The sequence below is a fragment of the Chrysochloris asiatica genome, unplaced genomic scaffold, assembly GCF_000296735.1.
Source record: "Chrysochloris asiatica unplaced genomic scaffold, ChrAsi1.0 scaffold00205, whole genome shotgun sequence".
In the NCBI taxonomy this organism is placed as follows: Eukaryota; Metazoa; Chordata; class Mammalia; order Afrosoricida; family Chrysochloridae; genus Chrysochloris; species Chrysochloris asiatica.
Genome location: NW_006408723.1, coordinates 5,355,637 through 5,371,843, shown reverse-complemented (window position 1 = coordinate 5,371,843; position 16,207 = coordinate 5,355,637). Strand labels below are relative to the sequence as shown.

General features: G+C 40.2%; 1 protein-coding gene across 1 annotated transcript in view; it reads right to left on the bottom strand.

The window, feature by feature from the left end:
* SYK (spleen tyrosine kinase) overlaps nt 1-16,207 on the bottom strand; it is a 115,147-nt gene that overhangs the window by 81,721 nt on the left and 17,219 nt on the right. Inside the window, exon 3 of the mRNA XM_006872588.1 lies at nt 5,888-6,026. Within this exon, the coding sequence (XP_006872650.1) occupies nt 5,888-6,026 (139 nt within the window). The remainder of the gene's footprint in view (nt 1-5,887; nt 6,027-16,207) is intronic.

The window sequence follows — 16,207 nt, the reverse complement described above, 5'->3', positions numbered from 1 at the left end:
CTAATATTCAAATTTATGCACCAACCACTAAAACCAGTGATGATAAAATTGAAGATTTCTATACTTTGGACATATTGTCAGGAGGGAACAGTCGCTAGAGAAGGATGTCATGCTGGGTAGGATGGAGGGTCAGAGAAAGAGAGGAAGACCCCCAACGAGACGGATCAGCCAGGTGGCATCATTGATGATGTCAAGTGTGGCAGCAGTAGTGAGGTTGGCCCAGGATCGAACATTGTTTCGTTCTGCTGTGCATGGGGTCGCTATGAGTCGGTTCTGACTCGATGGCACCTGACAACAACAACAACCAACTTCTTCAGTCTGAAATTGAGCAACATGCAATCAAGATGTACTGATAATTACTAGTGATTAGAATGCAAAGGTTAGAAACAAACAGAAAGGATCAGTAGTTGAAAAATATTGCTTTGGTGAAAGAAATGGTGCTGAAGATTGCATGATAGAATTGTGCAAGACAAAGGACCTTTTTCACTGCAAACATCTTATTTAAACAATATAAAAGATGACTACACACATGGACCTAGCCAGATGGAATACACAGAAATCAAATTGACTGCATCTGTGAAAAGAGACAGCAGAAAAGATCCATAACATCAGCCAAAAGAAGACCAGGGGCAGACTGTGGAACAGACCATTAATTGTTTATATTAAGCAAATTAGCGCAGAAGCTGAAGAGAATTAAAATAAATCCCCAAGAGTCAAAATATAACTTTGAACATATCCCACGTGAATTGAGAGAACATATCCTGGTCACATTTGATAATGATTGAAACCAGGAAAGTTATAGTTGTAGGATGATATCAAGAACATCATAGAGGAAGAATCAAAAGGTCATTAAGAAAACAAGAAATCAGGAAAAGACAAAAATGGATGTCAAAAGAGACTCTGAAACTTGCTTTCCAGCATACAGATGCTAAAATAAATGGAAGAAATGAAAAGGTAAAAGAGCTGAACAGAAATTTTCAAAGGGCAGTTTGATGAGACAAAGTCAAGTATTATAATAAAATATGCAAAGACCTGGAGTTACAAAACCAAATGGAAGAACATGGTCAGAATTTCTCCAGCTAAAATAACTGAAGGAAAAAATCCAAGACTCGAGTCACAATACTGATGGTCTGTCTGGGCAAAATAGTGAACTATGCAGAAAGCATCAAAAGAAGATGGAAGACAAAGTCGAAGTTCAACCATTTCAAAAGGTAGCATATGATCAAGAGCCAGTGGTACTGAAGGAAGAGAAGTAAGTCCAAGGTGGACTGAAAGCATTGGCAGAAATTGATGGAATACAAATTGAAATCTTTAAACAAACTTATGCAGCTTTGTTGTGGCACTGTGGGTTAATTCACTGGACTGCAAAGTCAGTTTGAACTACAAGGTGGTGGTTCAAGCTCATCAGCTGTTCCTTGGAAACCCTACACAGGGTCAGAACTGACTGGATGGCACTTAACAACAACAATGTAGCACTGGAAGCACTCATTCATCTATGCTAGGAAATTTGGAAGACCTAGACAAATGATTGGAAGAGATCCATATCTGTGTCCATTTCAAAGGGAGGTGACTCAATAGAATGTGGAGATCATCGGACAATATCATTAATATAACACAAAGTAAAATTTTGCCAAAGATAACTCAAATGGTGCTGCAACAGTACACTGACAGGGAACTATCAAGAGGTTAAAGCCAGATTCAGATGAGAACATGGTATGAGGAATATCATTGCTGATGTCAGATGGATCTTGGCTAAAGCAGAGAATACCAGAAAGATGTTTACCTGTGCTTTAATGACTATGCAAAGACTTTTGATTGTGTGGTTTATGATAAGGTACGGACAATATCACAGAGAATGAATATTCCAGAACACTTAATTGTGCTCATGAGTAACGTGTATCTAGACCAAAAGGCAACTGTTAGAACAGAACAAAGGGACACTTAATGCTTTAAAATCAAGAAAGGTGTGAACCAGGGTTGTATTCTTTCACCATGCTTATTCAATCTGTGTGCTGAGCAAATTATCCAAGAAGCTGGATTATAGGAAGAAGAAAGTGGCATCATGATTGGAGGAAGACTCATTAACAACTCATAACAAATATGCATATGATATAACTTTGCTTGCTGAAAGTGAAGAGGACTTAAAATACTTACTAATGAAGATTAAAGAACAGAATCTTGAATATGGGTTGCACCTCAATGTAAAGAAAACAAAAATACAACTGAACCAATAAATAACATCACAATAAATTAAGAAAAGATTGAAATTGTCCAAGACTTCATTTTGCTTGGATCCATAATTACTCATACAAACAACAACCAAGAAATCAAACGATTTATTCCATCAGGCAAATTTGCTGCACAAGACATCTTGAAAGTGTTCAAGAGCAAAAATGTCTGTTTGAGGACTAAGGTATGACTAATCCTAGTCACAGTATTTTCAGTAGCCTCAAATGCATGTGAAAATTGGACAACAAGTAAGGAAGACTATAGAAGAATTGATGCATTTGAGTTATGGTGTTAGAGAAGAATATTAAAGGGACCATGGACTGCCATAAGAACAAACAAATTTGTGTTGGATGAAGTACAGTCAGAATGCTTCTTAGAACCCAGGATGGTGAGACTGTGTCTTTCCTACCTCAAACATATTATCAGGATGGACCATTCCAGGAGAAGGACATCAAGCTTGGTAAAGTGTATGGTCAGTGAAAAAGAAGAAGTCCTCCAATGGGATGGACTGACACAGTTGCATCAACAATGGGCTCAAGTGTAACAATGATTTTGAGGCTGGCACAGGACTGGACAGGGTTTCGTTCTGTTGGGCATAAGGTTGCTATGAGTTGGAACCAACTCAACAGCACCTAACAATAACAACAACAAGCTATAATATGGAGGAGGAATAATTTAAAATGGGAAAAAGTCTTGGAAAGGAATTAAATTTACAGTACACAGAATTTGTGGGGTTGAGACACTGCATGAACATTTATTTGTGACATGGCCTAAGGCCTTCCAGCATTGGGAACAGGCCAAATATGATACTCCAGATGCCTTAAATACACAGGTAAATGATTCCCTTACAAGGTGACAGACTTTGATGTGAAACTAACAGAAGGTAATATTCCCTACAGTCTGTGATTTACTTTGTGGGCCATGAGTACATATAAGATTAAATGCTCTTACAAATCAATATTTAAAAAAATAAAGCAAAGCCGGTGACTGATATATATGAGACAAATGCTAATGAGTCCCATAATCAAAAGGCAATATTGTAACTATTGGCAACAGGCTAAGTGTTGCTATACCCAATGTTGATAGACAAATATTTATATTTTTTCACAACTGCCTCATCATGAACCAAATAATACTAGGTCATAGTTACTTTAGGAGTCCTGGTGTGGTGCTGTGGGTTAATGTGACAAACTGCAAAGCCAGTTTGAACCACAAGGTTGGTGGTTCAAGCTCACCAGCCACTCTTTGGAAACCCTTTACAGGGTTGCTATAAGTCGGGACCGACTTAATGACACTGAACAACAACAAAAAAGTAGTTACTTTAAGTTCTTGAAAGGTATTGAGGACAAGTGATCTCCATTTTATCTCAATTTTTAAATAAAAAGATGGGATTTTGAGTTGGCTTCTTTCTACTCATTTTAGGCGTGGTTCTGGTGTGCCTAGGTATGAACATGTAGCACATGAATTAAGTCCTACCCAAAAAGGTTTAATATAATTTCCACCTCAGTGCAGTAGATTCTTCTGGTATCTTCCCTTAGTGTGGACCCATTAAGATGACATATTCAGTACTGCTATTGCCATTTCTATCACTGTCAGGTAATGAAACTATGATTTAAAATTAGACCAGCTATTTCCTGGTGTGGTGCTGTGGGTTAATGTGCTGGAATGCAAAGTTGGTCTGAACTACAAGGTTGGTGGTTCAAGATCACCAGCCATTCCTCAGAACACCTATACAGGGTTGGTATGGGTTGGAACGGACTCGACGGCACTTCACAACAACACAGACTGATAAAAGCTGTAGTGAACATTGTACTGGTGTCAAAATTGTTAGCTATTTGGAGTTTGTGTCAAGGACAAACTCTTTTTACACTCGGGGTACAAGAGTCTTGTTCACCTGCAGCCCAATGTGCTGACTTACTTTCTAAATAACCTTAATTTCCAGAAAGTGGGACTCTGCAACAAGAATGGCACCTGACATTTTCTATTTACATCAGTCCCTCACAAATCAAGGAGCTCTGGTAGCGTAGAGGTTATGAATTGGCTGCGAACCACAAGGTCAGCAGTTCGAAACTACCAGTTGCTCCACAGGAGAAAGATGAGGCTTTCTGCTTCCGTAAAGATTTACAGCCTTGGAAACCCTGTTCAGGGTCACTATGGGTCAGAACTGACTCAACGGCACGTAACAATAACTCACAACTCAAAGAATTGTCTCAGTAGCCTTTTCTATATCTCCTTCCCTGACTACCTTTGCTTTTTTTTTGGCATTTGTCTAAAGGCTTTTCTGGGTTTTGTTGTTTATGTTTTTGTGTGCAGTCAAGTTGGTTCTGAGTCTTAGTGATGCTACATAGGGTTTTTGAGGAGTTTTTGAGGCTGGTGGGTTTGCACTGCAAAATATGCAGGTAGCAGTCCAGTGCTGCTTATCCTATAGTGCCACACCAGGACTCTAGTTGTTTTTTGTTTTTTTTAAGTTTCTAGTCACCTGTAGTCAAAAGTAAAGACAAGAGTCAAGATCTGACCTTGAACAAGGGATACCGAATGTTTTAACAACCTGCAATATACAGATTATACAACATTGCTTGTTGAAGTGAAGAGGACTTAAAACACTTACTTATGAAGATCAAAGAGCACAGACTTCAGTGCAGATTGCACCTCAATGCCAAGAAAACAAAAATCCTCACAACTGGGCCAATAAATAGTATCATGATAAATGGAGAAAAGATTGAAGTTGTCAAAGACTTCATTTTGCTTGGATCCACAATTAACACTCATGCAAGCTGCAGCCAAGAAACCAAGCAACATATTACATTAGGTAAGACTGCTGCACAAGACCTCTTTAAAGTGTTCAAGAGCAAAGATACCATTTTGAAAACTCACATACACCTGACCCAAGTCATGGTATGTTCAATAGCCTCATATGCATGTGAAATTTGGACAATGTGTAAACAAGATCATCGAAGAACTGATGTATTTGAGTTTTGGTTTTGGAGAAGAATACTGAGAGTACCATGGTCTAGTAGAGGAACAAAGAGTCCTGTGCTGGAAGACGTATAGCCGGAGTGCCCTTTAGAAAGACTTCGTCTCTCATACTTTGGACATGTTATCAGAAGGGGCCACCAGTCCCTGAAGAAGGTAACTGTTCTTGGTAAAGTGAAGAGTCAGTGAAAAAGAGAAAGACCTCCAATGAGATAGATTCACACAGTGACAGCAGCAATGTGCTCAAATACAAGAAGGATGGCACAGAACCTGGCAGTGTTTTATTCTGTTGTCCATAGTGTTGCTGGGAGTTGAAACTGACTCAAGGGCATCTAACAACAACAAAAACCCACTCCCCTCCAGGCCTCTTAAATGTAGTCCTGAATCATGGACATTTCCTTATGGTGATAAGAACTGAATGGCTTTGGATACCTAAGGAAGATTCTGGAACATCGTTTACCTAATAGAATCATCCCTAGACTAGTACTTCGCAAACATCAGTATTCATAAAAGTCACCTAGAGGTTGAAAAACAGACTGACTCAGAAGGTATGGAGCAGGGGCCAAGAAGTGCATTTCTAACAGGCTCCAGACTCTAAATCTTGGTGAAAAGGAGCCCTGAGTGTCCCAAGCATCACCCCACCAGGAATGTACCCACCCTAGATATTGAAGTTATTGACATGTACCTGCCAAAGTGTGTCAAACTTCTTCCCATCTGGGATGGAGAGTTTCCCAGTTTTGTCTTTATCTATGCGATAGTGCAGCACCTTCCCCTCATGCAGTAGACAAAGGGCATAGGACCCGTTGTTGTCGCGGGCTCGAATCCTAGAAGAAAAACAGTCACATTATCACTGCTTTGGCAGCCTGGTGGAAAGGAATCAAGGAAGAAATCATGGCCAGAAGGGTGGGGTAGATGGTTATGCTCCACAGAAAATGCTGCACATAGCAGCTGAGGGCTCTACCCAGTGTGCCCAGGAAAACTCTGCTTCCAGCTTTGCTACCATTGACCAACATGCACCAAGTGAAGAATGACTACAGTTAAGGTACCATGAACCCTAATGCTCATTGGAATAGGTGGGATGGGCCGGGTAAGACCCCATTTCTCCTTAGTTCACCCAGAGAAGCAACACCATTGTCTGAAGGCAAGTAGCATAAGTGACACACCAGAAGATACTCAAATGAGTGGGGGAGTCTGTGGAGCCTTTCTGGCCCCACCTTTTTTCATGGAGTCTGAATTTGGGTCAGGCTCTCAGATTGTATAGCTCCTAGTTGGCCTGGGGCAATGTTGGGGCATTTGATGGGTCTTTTAATTAGGAACTGTCTTCATATCAGATGGAGGGAGATGAAAGCATTTACTCATTCCCCAGGGATTTCTTCATGCTGCCCCTACTACAGGGAGGGAGGATGAGCAGAACCTGTGTTTGTCAATGTTATTCAGAAACACAATGTTGGATGAAGTTGGAGAAGAAAATAACAGGACTCATGGGGTGAAGGAAAAAGAAAAAAGTTTTTGTTGAGTTGATTTTAATTCATAATAACACAATGTGTGTCAGAGTAGAACTGTACTCCTTAGGGCTTTCAGTGGCTTTTTTTTTTTCAGAAGTAGATCACCAGGCCTTTCTTCCAAGACACCTCTGGGTGGATTCAAACTTCCAATATTGTGACTGGCAATCAAATATGTTAGGTGTATCATTCAGTGGGGCAAGGGAAGAGACAGCAGAACCAGAGCTGGGCTGGGCTGCTTGCATTGTGGTTTTGGTCATCTTTGAGACAGCCTCCCCATTGATACCATGAGTTAAGACTGGGATTAACAAGCACATGAATGGACACACTGCAGTACATAGGAGGGGAAACTCCTGGCTTAGTGGAGATGTATGAGAAGATCTATTTAAGGCATGTGAAATTAAGTGAGACAGCTGTTGAGGCTGCAAAGATCTGAAAATGGATGCAAACCCCCTCCAAATATATTGTCTTAGCCATTCTTCCTATCTTAATCTTATTTTCCCCTTTCAGCAACTGAAGCCCTTAGGATCATTAGATATGAGAAAGTATGAGCCACAAAAGTCCCAGAAATTCTCCCAGACTTTATTTCTAAAGTGGGGAAACTGAAGCCCAGAACTGCCAAGCAATGACCCAAAGGCACCAGCCAGATACAGATGTACCAAGATGCCAGTGGATTCTGGGGTTTTAGAGAAATTTCTGATGCCTTCTTCTGGGTACAGGAGGTCATATACTGGCCATGATATTTAATAAAGACAGGTTTTGGAACCTGGCTATGTTTTCCTTTCCCTGCCATGCTGTGCACCTGAAAATGGAAACCTAAGACTGTGTTGTGTGAGATTAGAACTTTGCTGTGCAAATAAATTTCTTTTCAAGTCATACTTGGCTGATTTATAGATGGGTTCCCTCCATGCCCCACTACTTGTGGCAGCTGGCCAAGTGGATAGACACACACCCAGACCCTCCCTAATCTCAGCAGGTGGTTGCCTCTAGAACTTTCTGTACTGTGAAAACAGTCCTTTCTTCTCAAGCCTGCAAAGTCCCCAGCACCCTAAAGTGTGAGTTCCCCTTTTCATAGTCACACAGATGAAATCAGTTGGTTTCTGATTAAACCAAAATAAATAAACAAATTTTTACTAAGCACCTAAAACTTACTTTTTTATAGGGAGTACTAAGTCAGAGGGAAACTATTTTACAGTGTGGAAATATTTATACTTGTTTTTATTTTATGACATTAGTGATGAACAGACAGAATAATTTAGAAGCATAAAAAAACTATACAAATGCCAAAGTATTAAGAATTTATTCCTATCTTATTCAATATTGTTAGATTCCAAAGATCAGGTCATTACACAAAATCCAGCATTATATAAAATGTCAGCCAACAAATGCTTTCAGACTCCAGGAGTCATTTTGGAGACAATCCATTGGGTTGCTCCCTCCCCTGTAGCTGCCATCTGCAACTCTCTCAATTTCAAGCTGTTATTTCTACTGACTTCTGTATTTCAGATGGTCAGGTTAGCTTGTATCTTTGGAAACTATAAGCAGAGCTGACTGGGTTAGGATTTGCACAGCCAGGAAGGAATCTGACCTCCCTGGAAAGGCTCACCCACCTTCACTTACCCATTGCCTACCGGCCTCAGTACAACCTCCCTGTGCACCCCCCCACCCCAAAACACACAAAGGCAGGTCTCAGTGTCTGCAGCAGAGTGGTACACAGTGGTGTGTACTTTTTGCACAACTCTGCTACCTTGTTACAGATTTGTGGTCCAAAGCCACAGCTCCACTCAGAAGATGGGGCAGTCTGCCAGTGCAGACTTGTTTCTTTGTTTTCTCGCTTTTAACTTGTTTTCATTCAAAATTAGGGAGAGAGGTGGGATGGGAGGATCAAGGACTTGGGGCTAAGGCAAAAGGCACACTCTCACTCAAAACTAATGGGTCCTTACCTGGCTTTATGATGATTTAAGTTGATTTTTTTACTGCTGTTGTAAATGTGAAATGTCAGAGAGGCAGCAGATAAGTGAGGAGTAGGTGTAAAATTAACTTTGTGAGAATGAAATTAATGTTCATGTTTTTGCTGTTGATAGGTGCCATCGAGTCAGTACTAACTCATAGCAATGCTATACACAACAGAGCGAAACACTGCTCAGTCCTGGGCCAACCTCACAATTGTTGCCAACACTGAAGCCAATTGATGTTGCCACTTTGCTAATCCAACTCGCTGGGGGTCTTCCTCTTTTTTCTCAGACCCTCCACCTTACCAAACATGATATCCTTCTCCAGTGACTGGTCCCTCCTGACAATATGCCCAAAGTATGAGAGGCAAAGTTTGACCATCCTAGCCTCCAATGAGCACTCTGGCTACACGTCTTCCAACATTCCAACACAGATCTGTTGGTTCTTTTGGCAGCCCATGGCACTTTCACTGTTCTTCTCCAACATCATAATGCAAAAGCATCAATTCTTCCATGGTCTTCCTTATTCATTGTCCAGCTTTCACATGCATATGAGGTTATTGAAAATAAGGTGCTTGGGTCAGGCGTACCTTAGTCCTCAAGCTGACATCTTTGCTCTTCAACACGTTAAAAAGGTCTTGTACAGCAGATTAGTCTAATGCAATATGTCGTTTGATTTCTTGACTGCTGCTTCCATGAGTGTTGATAGTTGACCCAATAAGAATGAAGTCCTTGACAACTTCAATCTTTTCTCTGTTGATCAGAATGTTGTTTATTGGTCTAGTGGTGAGGATTTTTGTTTTCTTTACATTGAGATGCAATCCATATCAAAGCCTGTGGTCTTTGATCTTTATCAGTAAGTATTTTAAGTTCTCTTCACTTTCAGCAAGCAAGGTTGTATCATCTGCATATCATAGATTCTTAATGAGTCTTCTGCCAATCCTGATGCCACATTTTTCTTCATATAACCCAGCTTCTAAATTATTTGCTCAGCATACAGTTTGAATAAGTATGGTGAAAGAATACAACCCTGTCTCACACCTTTCTTAATTTTTTAAACCATTCAGTGTTCCCATGATCTGTTTGAACAACTGCCTCTTGGTCCACGTACAGATTCTTTATGAGCACAATTAAGTGTTCCAGAATAGTCAGTCATACTTTGCAATGTTGTCCATAGCTTGTCATGATCCACACAATCAAAAGCCTTTGCATAGTCAACAAAGCACAGATAAACATCTTTCTGGTATTCCATGTGGTTGTGGTGATGGTTATGTGCCATGAAGTCAGTTCCTATTCATAGTGACCCTGTACAGGGTTTCTGAGGCTGTAATCTTTATGGGAGCAGAAAGCCTCATCTCATATGCAATGCCAAATATCATTCTCTTTGGTGTACTGTCATTTATCTCTACTATCCCTTAATCAAGGTCATGAATATAATAAATGGGACCCAAATTCTGTTTTCTGAATTCATGTTCAATCTCTACTACTCCACTTTGTTTTGGATTGTGGTTGACATCCTTTTGTTAAAACTGAAAAGAGGATCAAAGATATTCCAGGAAAAAAAGAAGAGAAGATGCAGTTGATCTTGTTAGAATTCAGAGAAATACAAATTCAAACCACATGAAGTTCTTCACACTGAAACACATTGAAAAGGTTAATGATACTAAGTGCTGATGAAAATGGAGAAGATGAGGAGTCATCACACATTGTTAATCCAGGTGGAAATTAGTTCACCCACTTTGGCAAATAATTTGGAATTCTTGAATATAATTGACCATGGCTATACATACCCTGTGAATCATCAATTCTACACTCAGGTATACAAAATCTGTGCATTATACACCCCAAAAAATATCTGTAGTTATTAAGTGCCATACAGTTGGTTCTGTACAGGGTTTCTAAGGAGCAGCTGGTGGGTTTGAACTGCTGACCTGGTGGTCCACAGTCCAGTGCTAATCCTACAGTGCCACACCAGGAGTTCCCAGGAAGTATGCTAAGATATACTAGGATGTTTATAGCAGCTTTTCCCATGGTGGTCAAAACTATAAATAACCTAAATATTCACTGAGTACAGTGTAAAAAAATAAATTGTGGGAGTTTTCCTCTTTCTTTGTGCTCCAGACAAGCAGCCAGTGCAAGCCCCTAAACACTGGCAGCAACCGGTAAGCAATCTGTAAGACCAAACAGTGCCAAGCCCTGGCCACACAGAGCTGTCAGGAACAGCGACCATCCGTGGCCTCACAGTCTGAGTAGCCACTGTGGCAGCTGGCAGGAAATGAGGGCAGGGAAGGGAAACCCACAGGCCCAAAGCATCTGTAGGTGGCAAAGACCAAAAAGCTGAATGACATTAACTGCCAAAAACTGTGAGGTATCTGCTGGCTGCAGGCAGTTTCTGAGTGGGCTATTTTAATGTAACATGAGAAAAATTGTTTTGGGAAATGAAGTGTTGCTCCTCTTCTCTGTTATTTCTCACTACTCAAAAGCACTTCTCTGTTAGGGCACACCCACCAATGTTCTTCCACTGCAGACCAAGTGAACAGGGGAGGAGCAAAAACAAGTCTTACAGCTGCTGTTAGGTTTGCTGCTTCTGCCCTCAAGGTCAACTGGCCTCTATTTATTCAGAAATCCAGATAGCCAGATTGTTGTTGTTGTTTTGTTAAGTGCCGTGGAGTCGATTCCAACTCATAGTGACACTGTATAGAGTCTCTGAAGAGCAGCTGAACCACCAACCTTGCAGTTCAGGTGGCATTGCAGTCTGGTACATTAACCCACAGCACCACACCAGGAATCCCAGATAGCCAGATGGATCACCTCAATTCCAACTCCTGATGATCCCATGTGTCTCAAAGTAAAACTGTGTTTCGTGTAGTTTTCAATGGCTGATTTTTCAGAAGTAGATTTCTAGACCTTTCTTTTGAGGCTCCTTTGGATGCCAATTGTTAGCCAACCTTTCTGGTTAGATATGAATGTGTTAATCATTTGCATCACCCAAAGACTCCTAGTTCATGGAAGCCCTATCATATTTTTTACCAGTGATTCTCTTGGAGGATGTAGGTTAACAGATATCATTTTTACTATTACAAAATAGTGCATCAAACTCCAGAGATGCTGAGTAGTTGTCCTAACTGGCCTTATAAAAGTTTTTGACCTCTTGGCATGGCTACCCTCACTGGTAAGAGGGCAGGAGAAAGCCTACCCTACCTCCTACTGGGGAACAGAGATAAAGTCTGCTAAAATCAGAAGAAAGACTTAGGATAGGCAATGTGTGCAGGATGGGCATTCAATATGAATAGGGGAGGCCTCACAGCTGCCCTTTCCCTCCTACCACGGCTAAGTTCCCAGGTCCAGATGCTGTCTAGGGGACCTCATTGGTATCCTCATTCAGAAGCAGTTCCTGACAGTGGTTTCTCTAGGAGGAAAGTTGGGGAAGGGAGAAAGAGAGACGTGCTGAAAAGTGCAGGTGTCAGTAAAAGGCTGAAAACCCTGCTCAGATGAGACGTCAGCTCTACCTATACATGAAGGACAAATGGAAATGCAATGTGTGACTTATTTTACCTCACACCATAGCAAAATGTAAGCACAAGTACCACCATACAATGACAGCAATACCTGTACCTGGTCTAAATCTGGGGCCACACTAAGCTGTCCTTTAACACATCTACCCTTTTAAACAATTTTATCACAAGTGTCTCCTGTTTCTTTAACGGTAAGAAAACCAGGCTTCATGGGGTTACTGATTTGCATAATGATCTAATAATGACCTCAACCAACAATGACCTTTGAACTTTTTATTTCAGACAGATTTTAATACTGACCTTTGGTTGAAGAAGCACATTTATCCAATATTGATCAATGAAGGCTGTATCTAAGCATGCTGACTGAACTTGGCATTTATGGTGGCATACAAAGTTCATGAGAGTCAAAGAGCTTCACTCTTTCATGATCATGGGATAGGCAGATGTTGCTAATGCCACAATTTGCTTCTTAAATTTATATATATGTATATGGTGAGTTGAAACTTGAGCAAGGAAAAGCAAGTGGCAAATAAGAGCAAAAAACAGTAGATTTGGATATCAGCACTGTAGTATATTAGGGGACAAAATCGTAAGCCAGTAGGTGGACCCTACAATTCCCACACTAAAACACACACTTACCAAGAAGAAAACATTATTTAACTCTGGAGGAAAGCATGCCCCAATGTAGGACAGTTTCCCCAGAAGAATGTCTCTGAAATACAAATTCAAGATCATCACCCCAAACAAAAAGAAACAGGAGCATAAGCAAGAGTGGGGAGAAAGGATGAAGGGAAAGAAGGAGAGAAAAGACACTGGAGAAAGGGAGAGAGGCAATGAAGGAGGAAGGAAGAGGGAGAAAAGGAGGCAGAGAAGGAAGAAGGAACAGAGGAAGAAGAGAGGCAGAGAGGAAGTGGGGAAGGAGGAAGGAAGGAAAAGGTGATGGTGGTGGGGAGTGGGGAGAATGACTGATTTAAACTTCTAAGGATTTTTAGTATTGGCAAAGTCAGATACAGAATATAAAATAACAATGTCTGGAATCTTTAAAGATTATTAAATCAAAAATAAAAGACTTTGTGCCAAATCAGCTTTCAAAAACTCAGAAGATTCCAGAAAAAGATGGCAGACAAGGGGGAAGTGTAGTGACGAGCTCTGCCGAGAACAATACAGAATACAGGACCAAGAAGGCTCAGGGCATGGTTCCAGTACTCTGAACCACATATAAAGGAATATTTAGAAGGTTGGAAGACTTACAGCTCGGGAGTTTGTGGCAGAAGCAAGAAATCCATTGCTTCCTGGTTCAGGACACTCAGCTGCTCCAGGAGCCGCCATTTTGTGTGGGGCCAAGCGGGGAAAGGATCAGAGCAGACATGGATGCCTGACAGAGCCGCAGAGATAGAGGTGTGGACATTCTTTTTTTTTCTTTCTTTTTTTGGTATCTTTTCATGGGTCCCTTGCTGTCTGCGTACCTCCATTCTGGTAATTATAGGGTGTCTGAGCTAGTGGATACTCCAGCCCCACCCTCAGAGGGTTCTACTATGCATGTGCATAGATCTTCTTGAAATTTAAAGAAACAGTCTCCACTTAAAACCAAACGGCCGACAGATGCTCAGCCCAAGAGCAGGACTTGAACTTTTCTTGTTTGCTTTTTGTTCTGTATATTAACATGGGAAAGAGAAGGAGAGGGCTATAGGGAGGGAAAGAGACCTCATATTAGGCTACAGATTTTTTTTTTTTTATTTTTAAAATTTCTTTTTTTTTCTTTTTCTTCTTCCTTCTTCTTCTCTCCCTCCTCTCTCTTTTCTGTGAATAGAGACTGCAGTATCAGTCTTGTTTTTGTTGTTGCTGTTTTTCAGTTGTTGTTGTTGTTTTGCTGGTATTGTTTTGCTGTTATATGATCCCCTTCTGACTTTGGATGACTCTTTGTCTCCCTATATTACACAAGATGAGTCAGCAACTGCTACCATATAGCCAACCTACAATCACACCCTATAAAACACCAAAACCGAGGCAAGAACCAATACCACCTGCCATATAGCAGGGAAACAGACAACACCTGTGAAAGTTACTCTGAGTTAAACAATAAGAAGAATAAAAAGGGAAGCCCACATCCTGATCACACCTTCCTGGAAGAAATCAGAAAGCATAAAAAATACCAAAACACATACTCAATTAAGTGTTAATGCCACAGATAAACATTCAACATGTCCAAGAAGCAAAAGCAGATGACCATTTCAGCACATGTCCAGAAACAAGATAAAGTGTCTGAGACAAATGACCTAGAAGTAGACCTTGACTCCATTCTGGAAGGAGGGCAGGCCTTGGAAATGCCTGAGATGGAATTCAGAATAATGATCATAAAATGTTTCAAAACACTTTACAATGGAGTTGAGAAACATAAGGAAGAAGCCATGAAAGTGTACCAGGAACAATCAAATAAGATAGATATAGCATTGGAAACAATTTAAAACCTACAGAAAGAGGTCCAAACAATCAATAACAAAATAACAGAAATAGAGAACACTCTGAAAGGGCAGAGGAGTAGAATAGATGAGATGGAAGGTATAACCAGTGAGCTGGAAGACAAATCTCTGAATACCACTAAGATAGAAGAACAAACACAAAAAAGGATAAAAAATTCTGAAGATGGTCTAAGATTCATGTTGGACAACATGAAGAGGAATAACTTAAGAAGTATCAGCATTCCAGAACAAGAAGAATCACACAAGTAAACAGAGGAAATAGTTGAAGAACTGCTGGAAGAAAATTTCTCCAACATCCCGAGAAGTGAAAAGATAAACATCCAAGAAGCTCAATGAACCCCAGGAAGGACAGACCCCAAAAGAAAATCACCAAGACACATCATAGTCAAGCTCTCCAAAATCAAAGATAAGGAGACACTTCTGAAAGCTGCCAGGGAAAACAGAAGTGTCACATACAAAGGCAAGCAAGGCAGATTAAGCTCAGATCTCTCAGAAGAAACCATGCAAGCAAGAAGGCAATGGGGAAACATTTATAAAACCCTGAAAGACAAAAAATGCCGACCAAGAATCCTTTATCCAGCAAAGTTATTAATCAAATATGATGGTGTAATCAAAACATTCCAAGATAAACAGAAGCTAAGGGATTTTGCCAAAGCCAACCCTACACTACAAAACATCTTAAAGGGAGTTCTGTGGACTGAGAACCAACAAGAACAGGTAACAACCAAACATTGACATACAGAGCAGCATCTCCCTGAATTAAGTCAACAGAAGGAAGAGATGAGAACAGAACAAAACTATAAGAACAAACTCAGAGAATCTGGGAGATCAGTCTATAATCAAAACAAGTTCAATGTAAAAGAAGGTAAACATGTAGGAACAGAGATCCAGATACTGATAAGGTCAGGTCGATTACAGGATAAAATAGACTGCAGTAAATGGAAAGAAAAGTTAATGGACTATAAGGCAACCCCAAAGAAATTTAACACATCACAACATACAAGAGAATGAAAATCCAACAAGAACATGGAAATACTAAAACTATGATGAAACTCACAAGAAAGAACACAAAAATCATTTACTCAGCAAAGGAAGACATACAGAACAAAGAAGCATAAACACCACAAGAAAAACAAACATAATGGCAGCAATTAATCAATACCTATCAATAATTACACTGAATGTAAATGGATTAAATGCACCTGTGAAGAGACAGAGGATGGCAGAAAGGAAAAGAAAATAAGAACCTTCAATATGCTGTCTGCAAGAGACACATCTCACACAGAGACAAAAACAGATTAAAAGTCAAAGGATGGAAAAAAATATACCAAGGCAATTGCAATAAAAAATGAAGAGGAGTGGCAGTATTATTCTCTGACAAAATAAACTTTAAGGCAAAAACCAGCATAATAGATAAAGATGGACATTATCTCATGATTAAAGGGACAATTGAACAAGATGAAATAAACATAATAAATACGTATGCACCCAATGAAAGAGCTCCAAAATATATAAAGCAAACTCTAACAGATTTGAAGAAAGAAATAGATGAATCT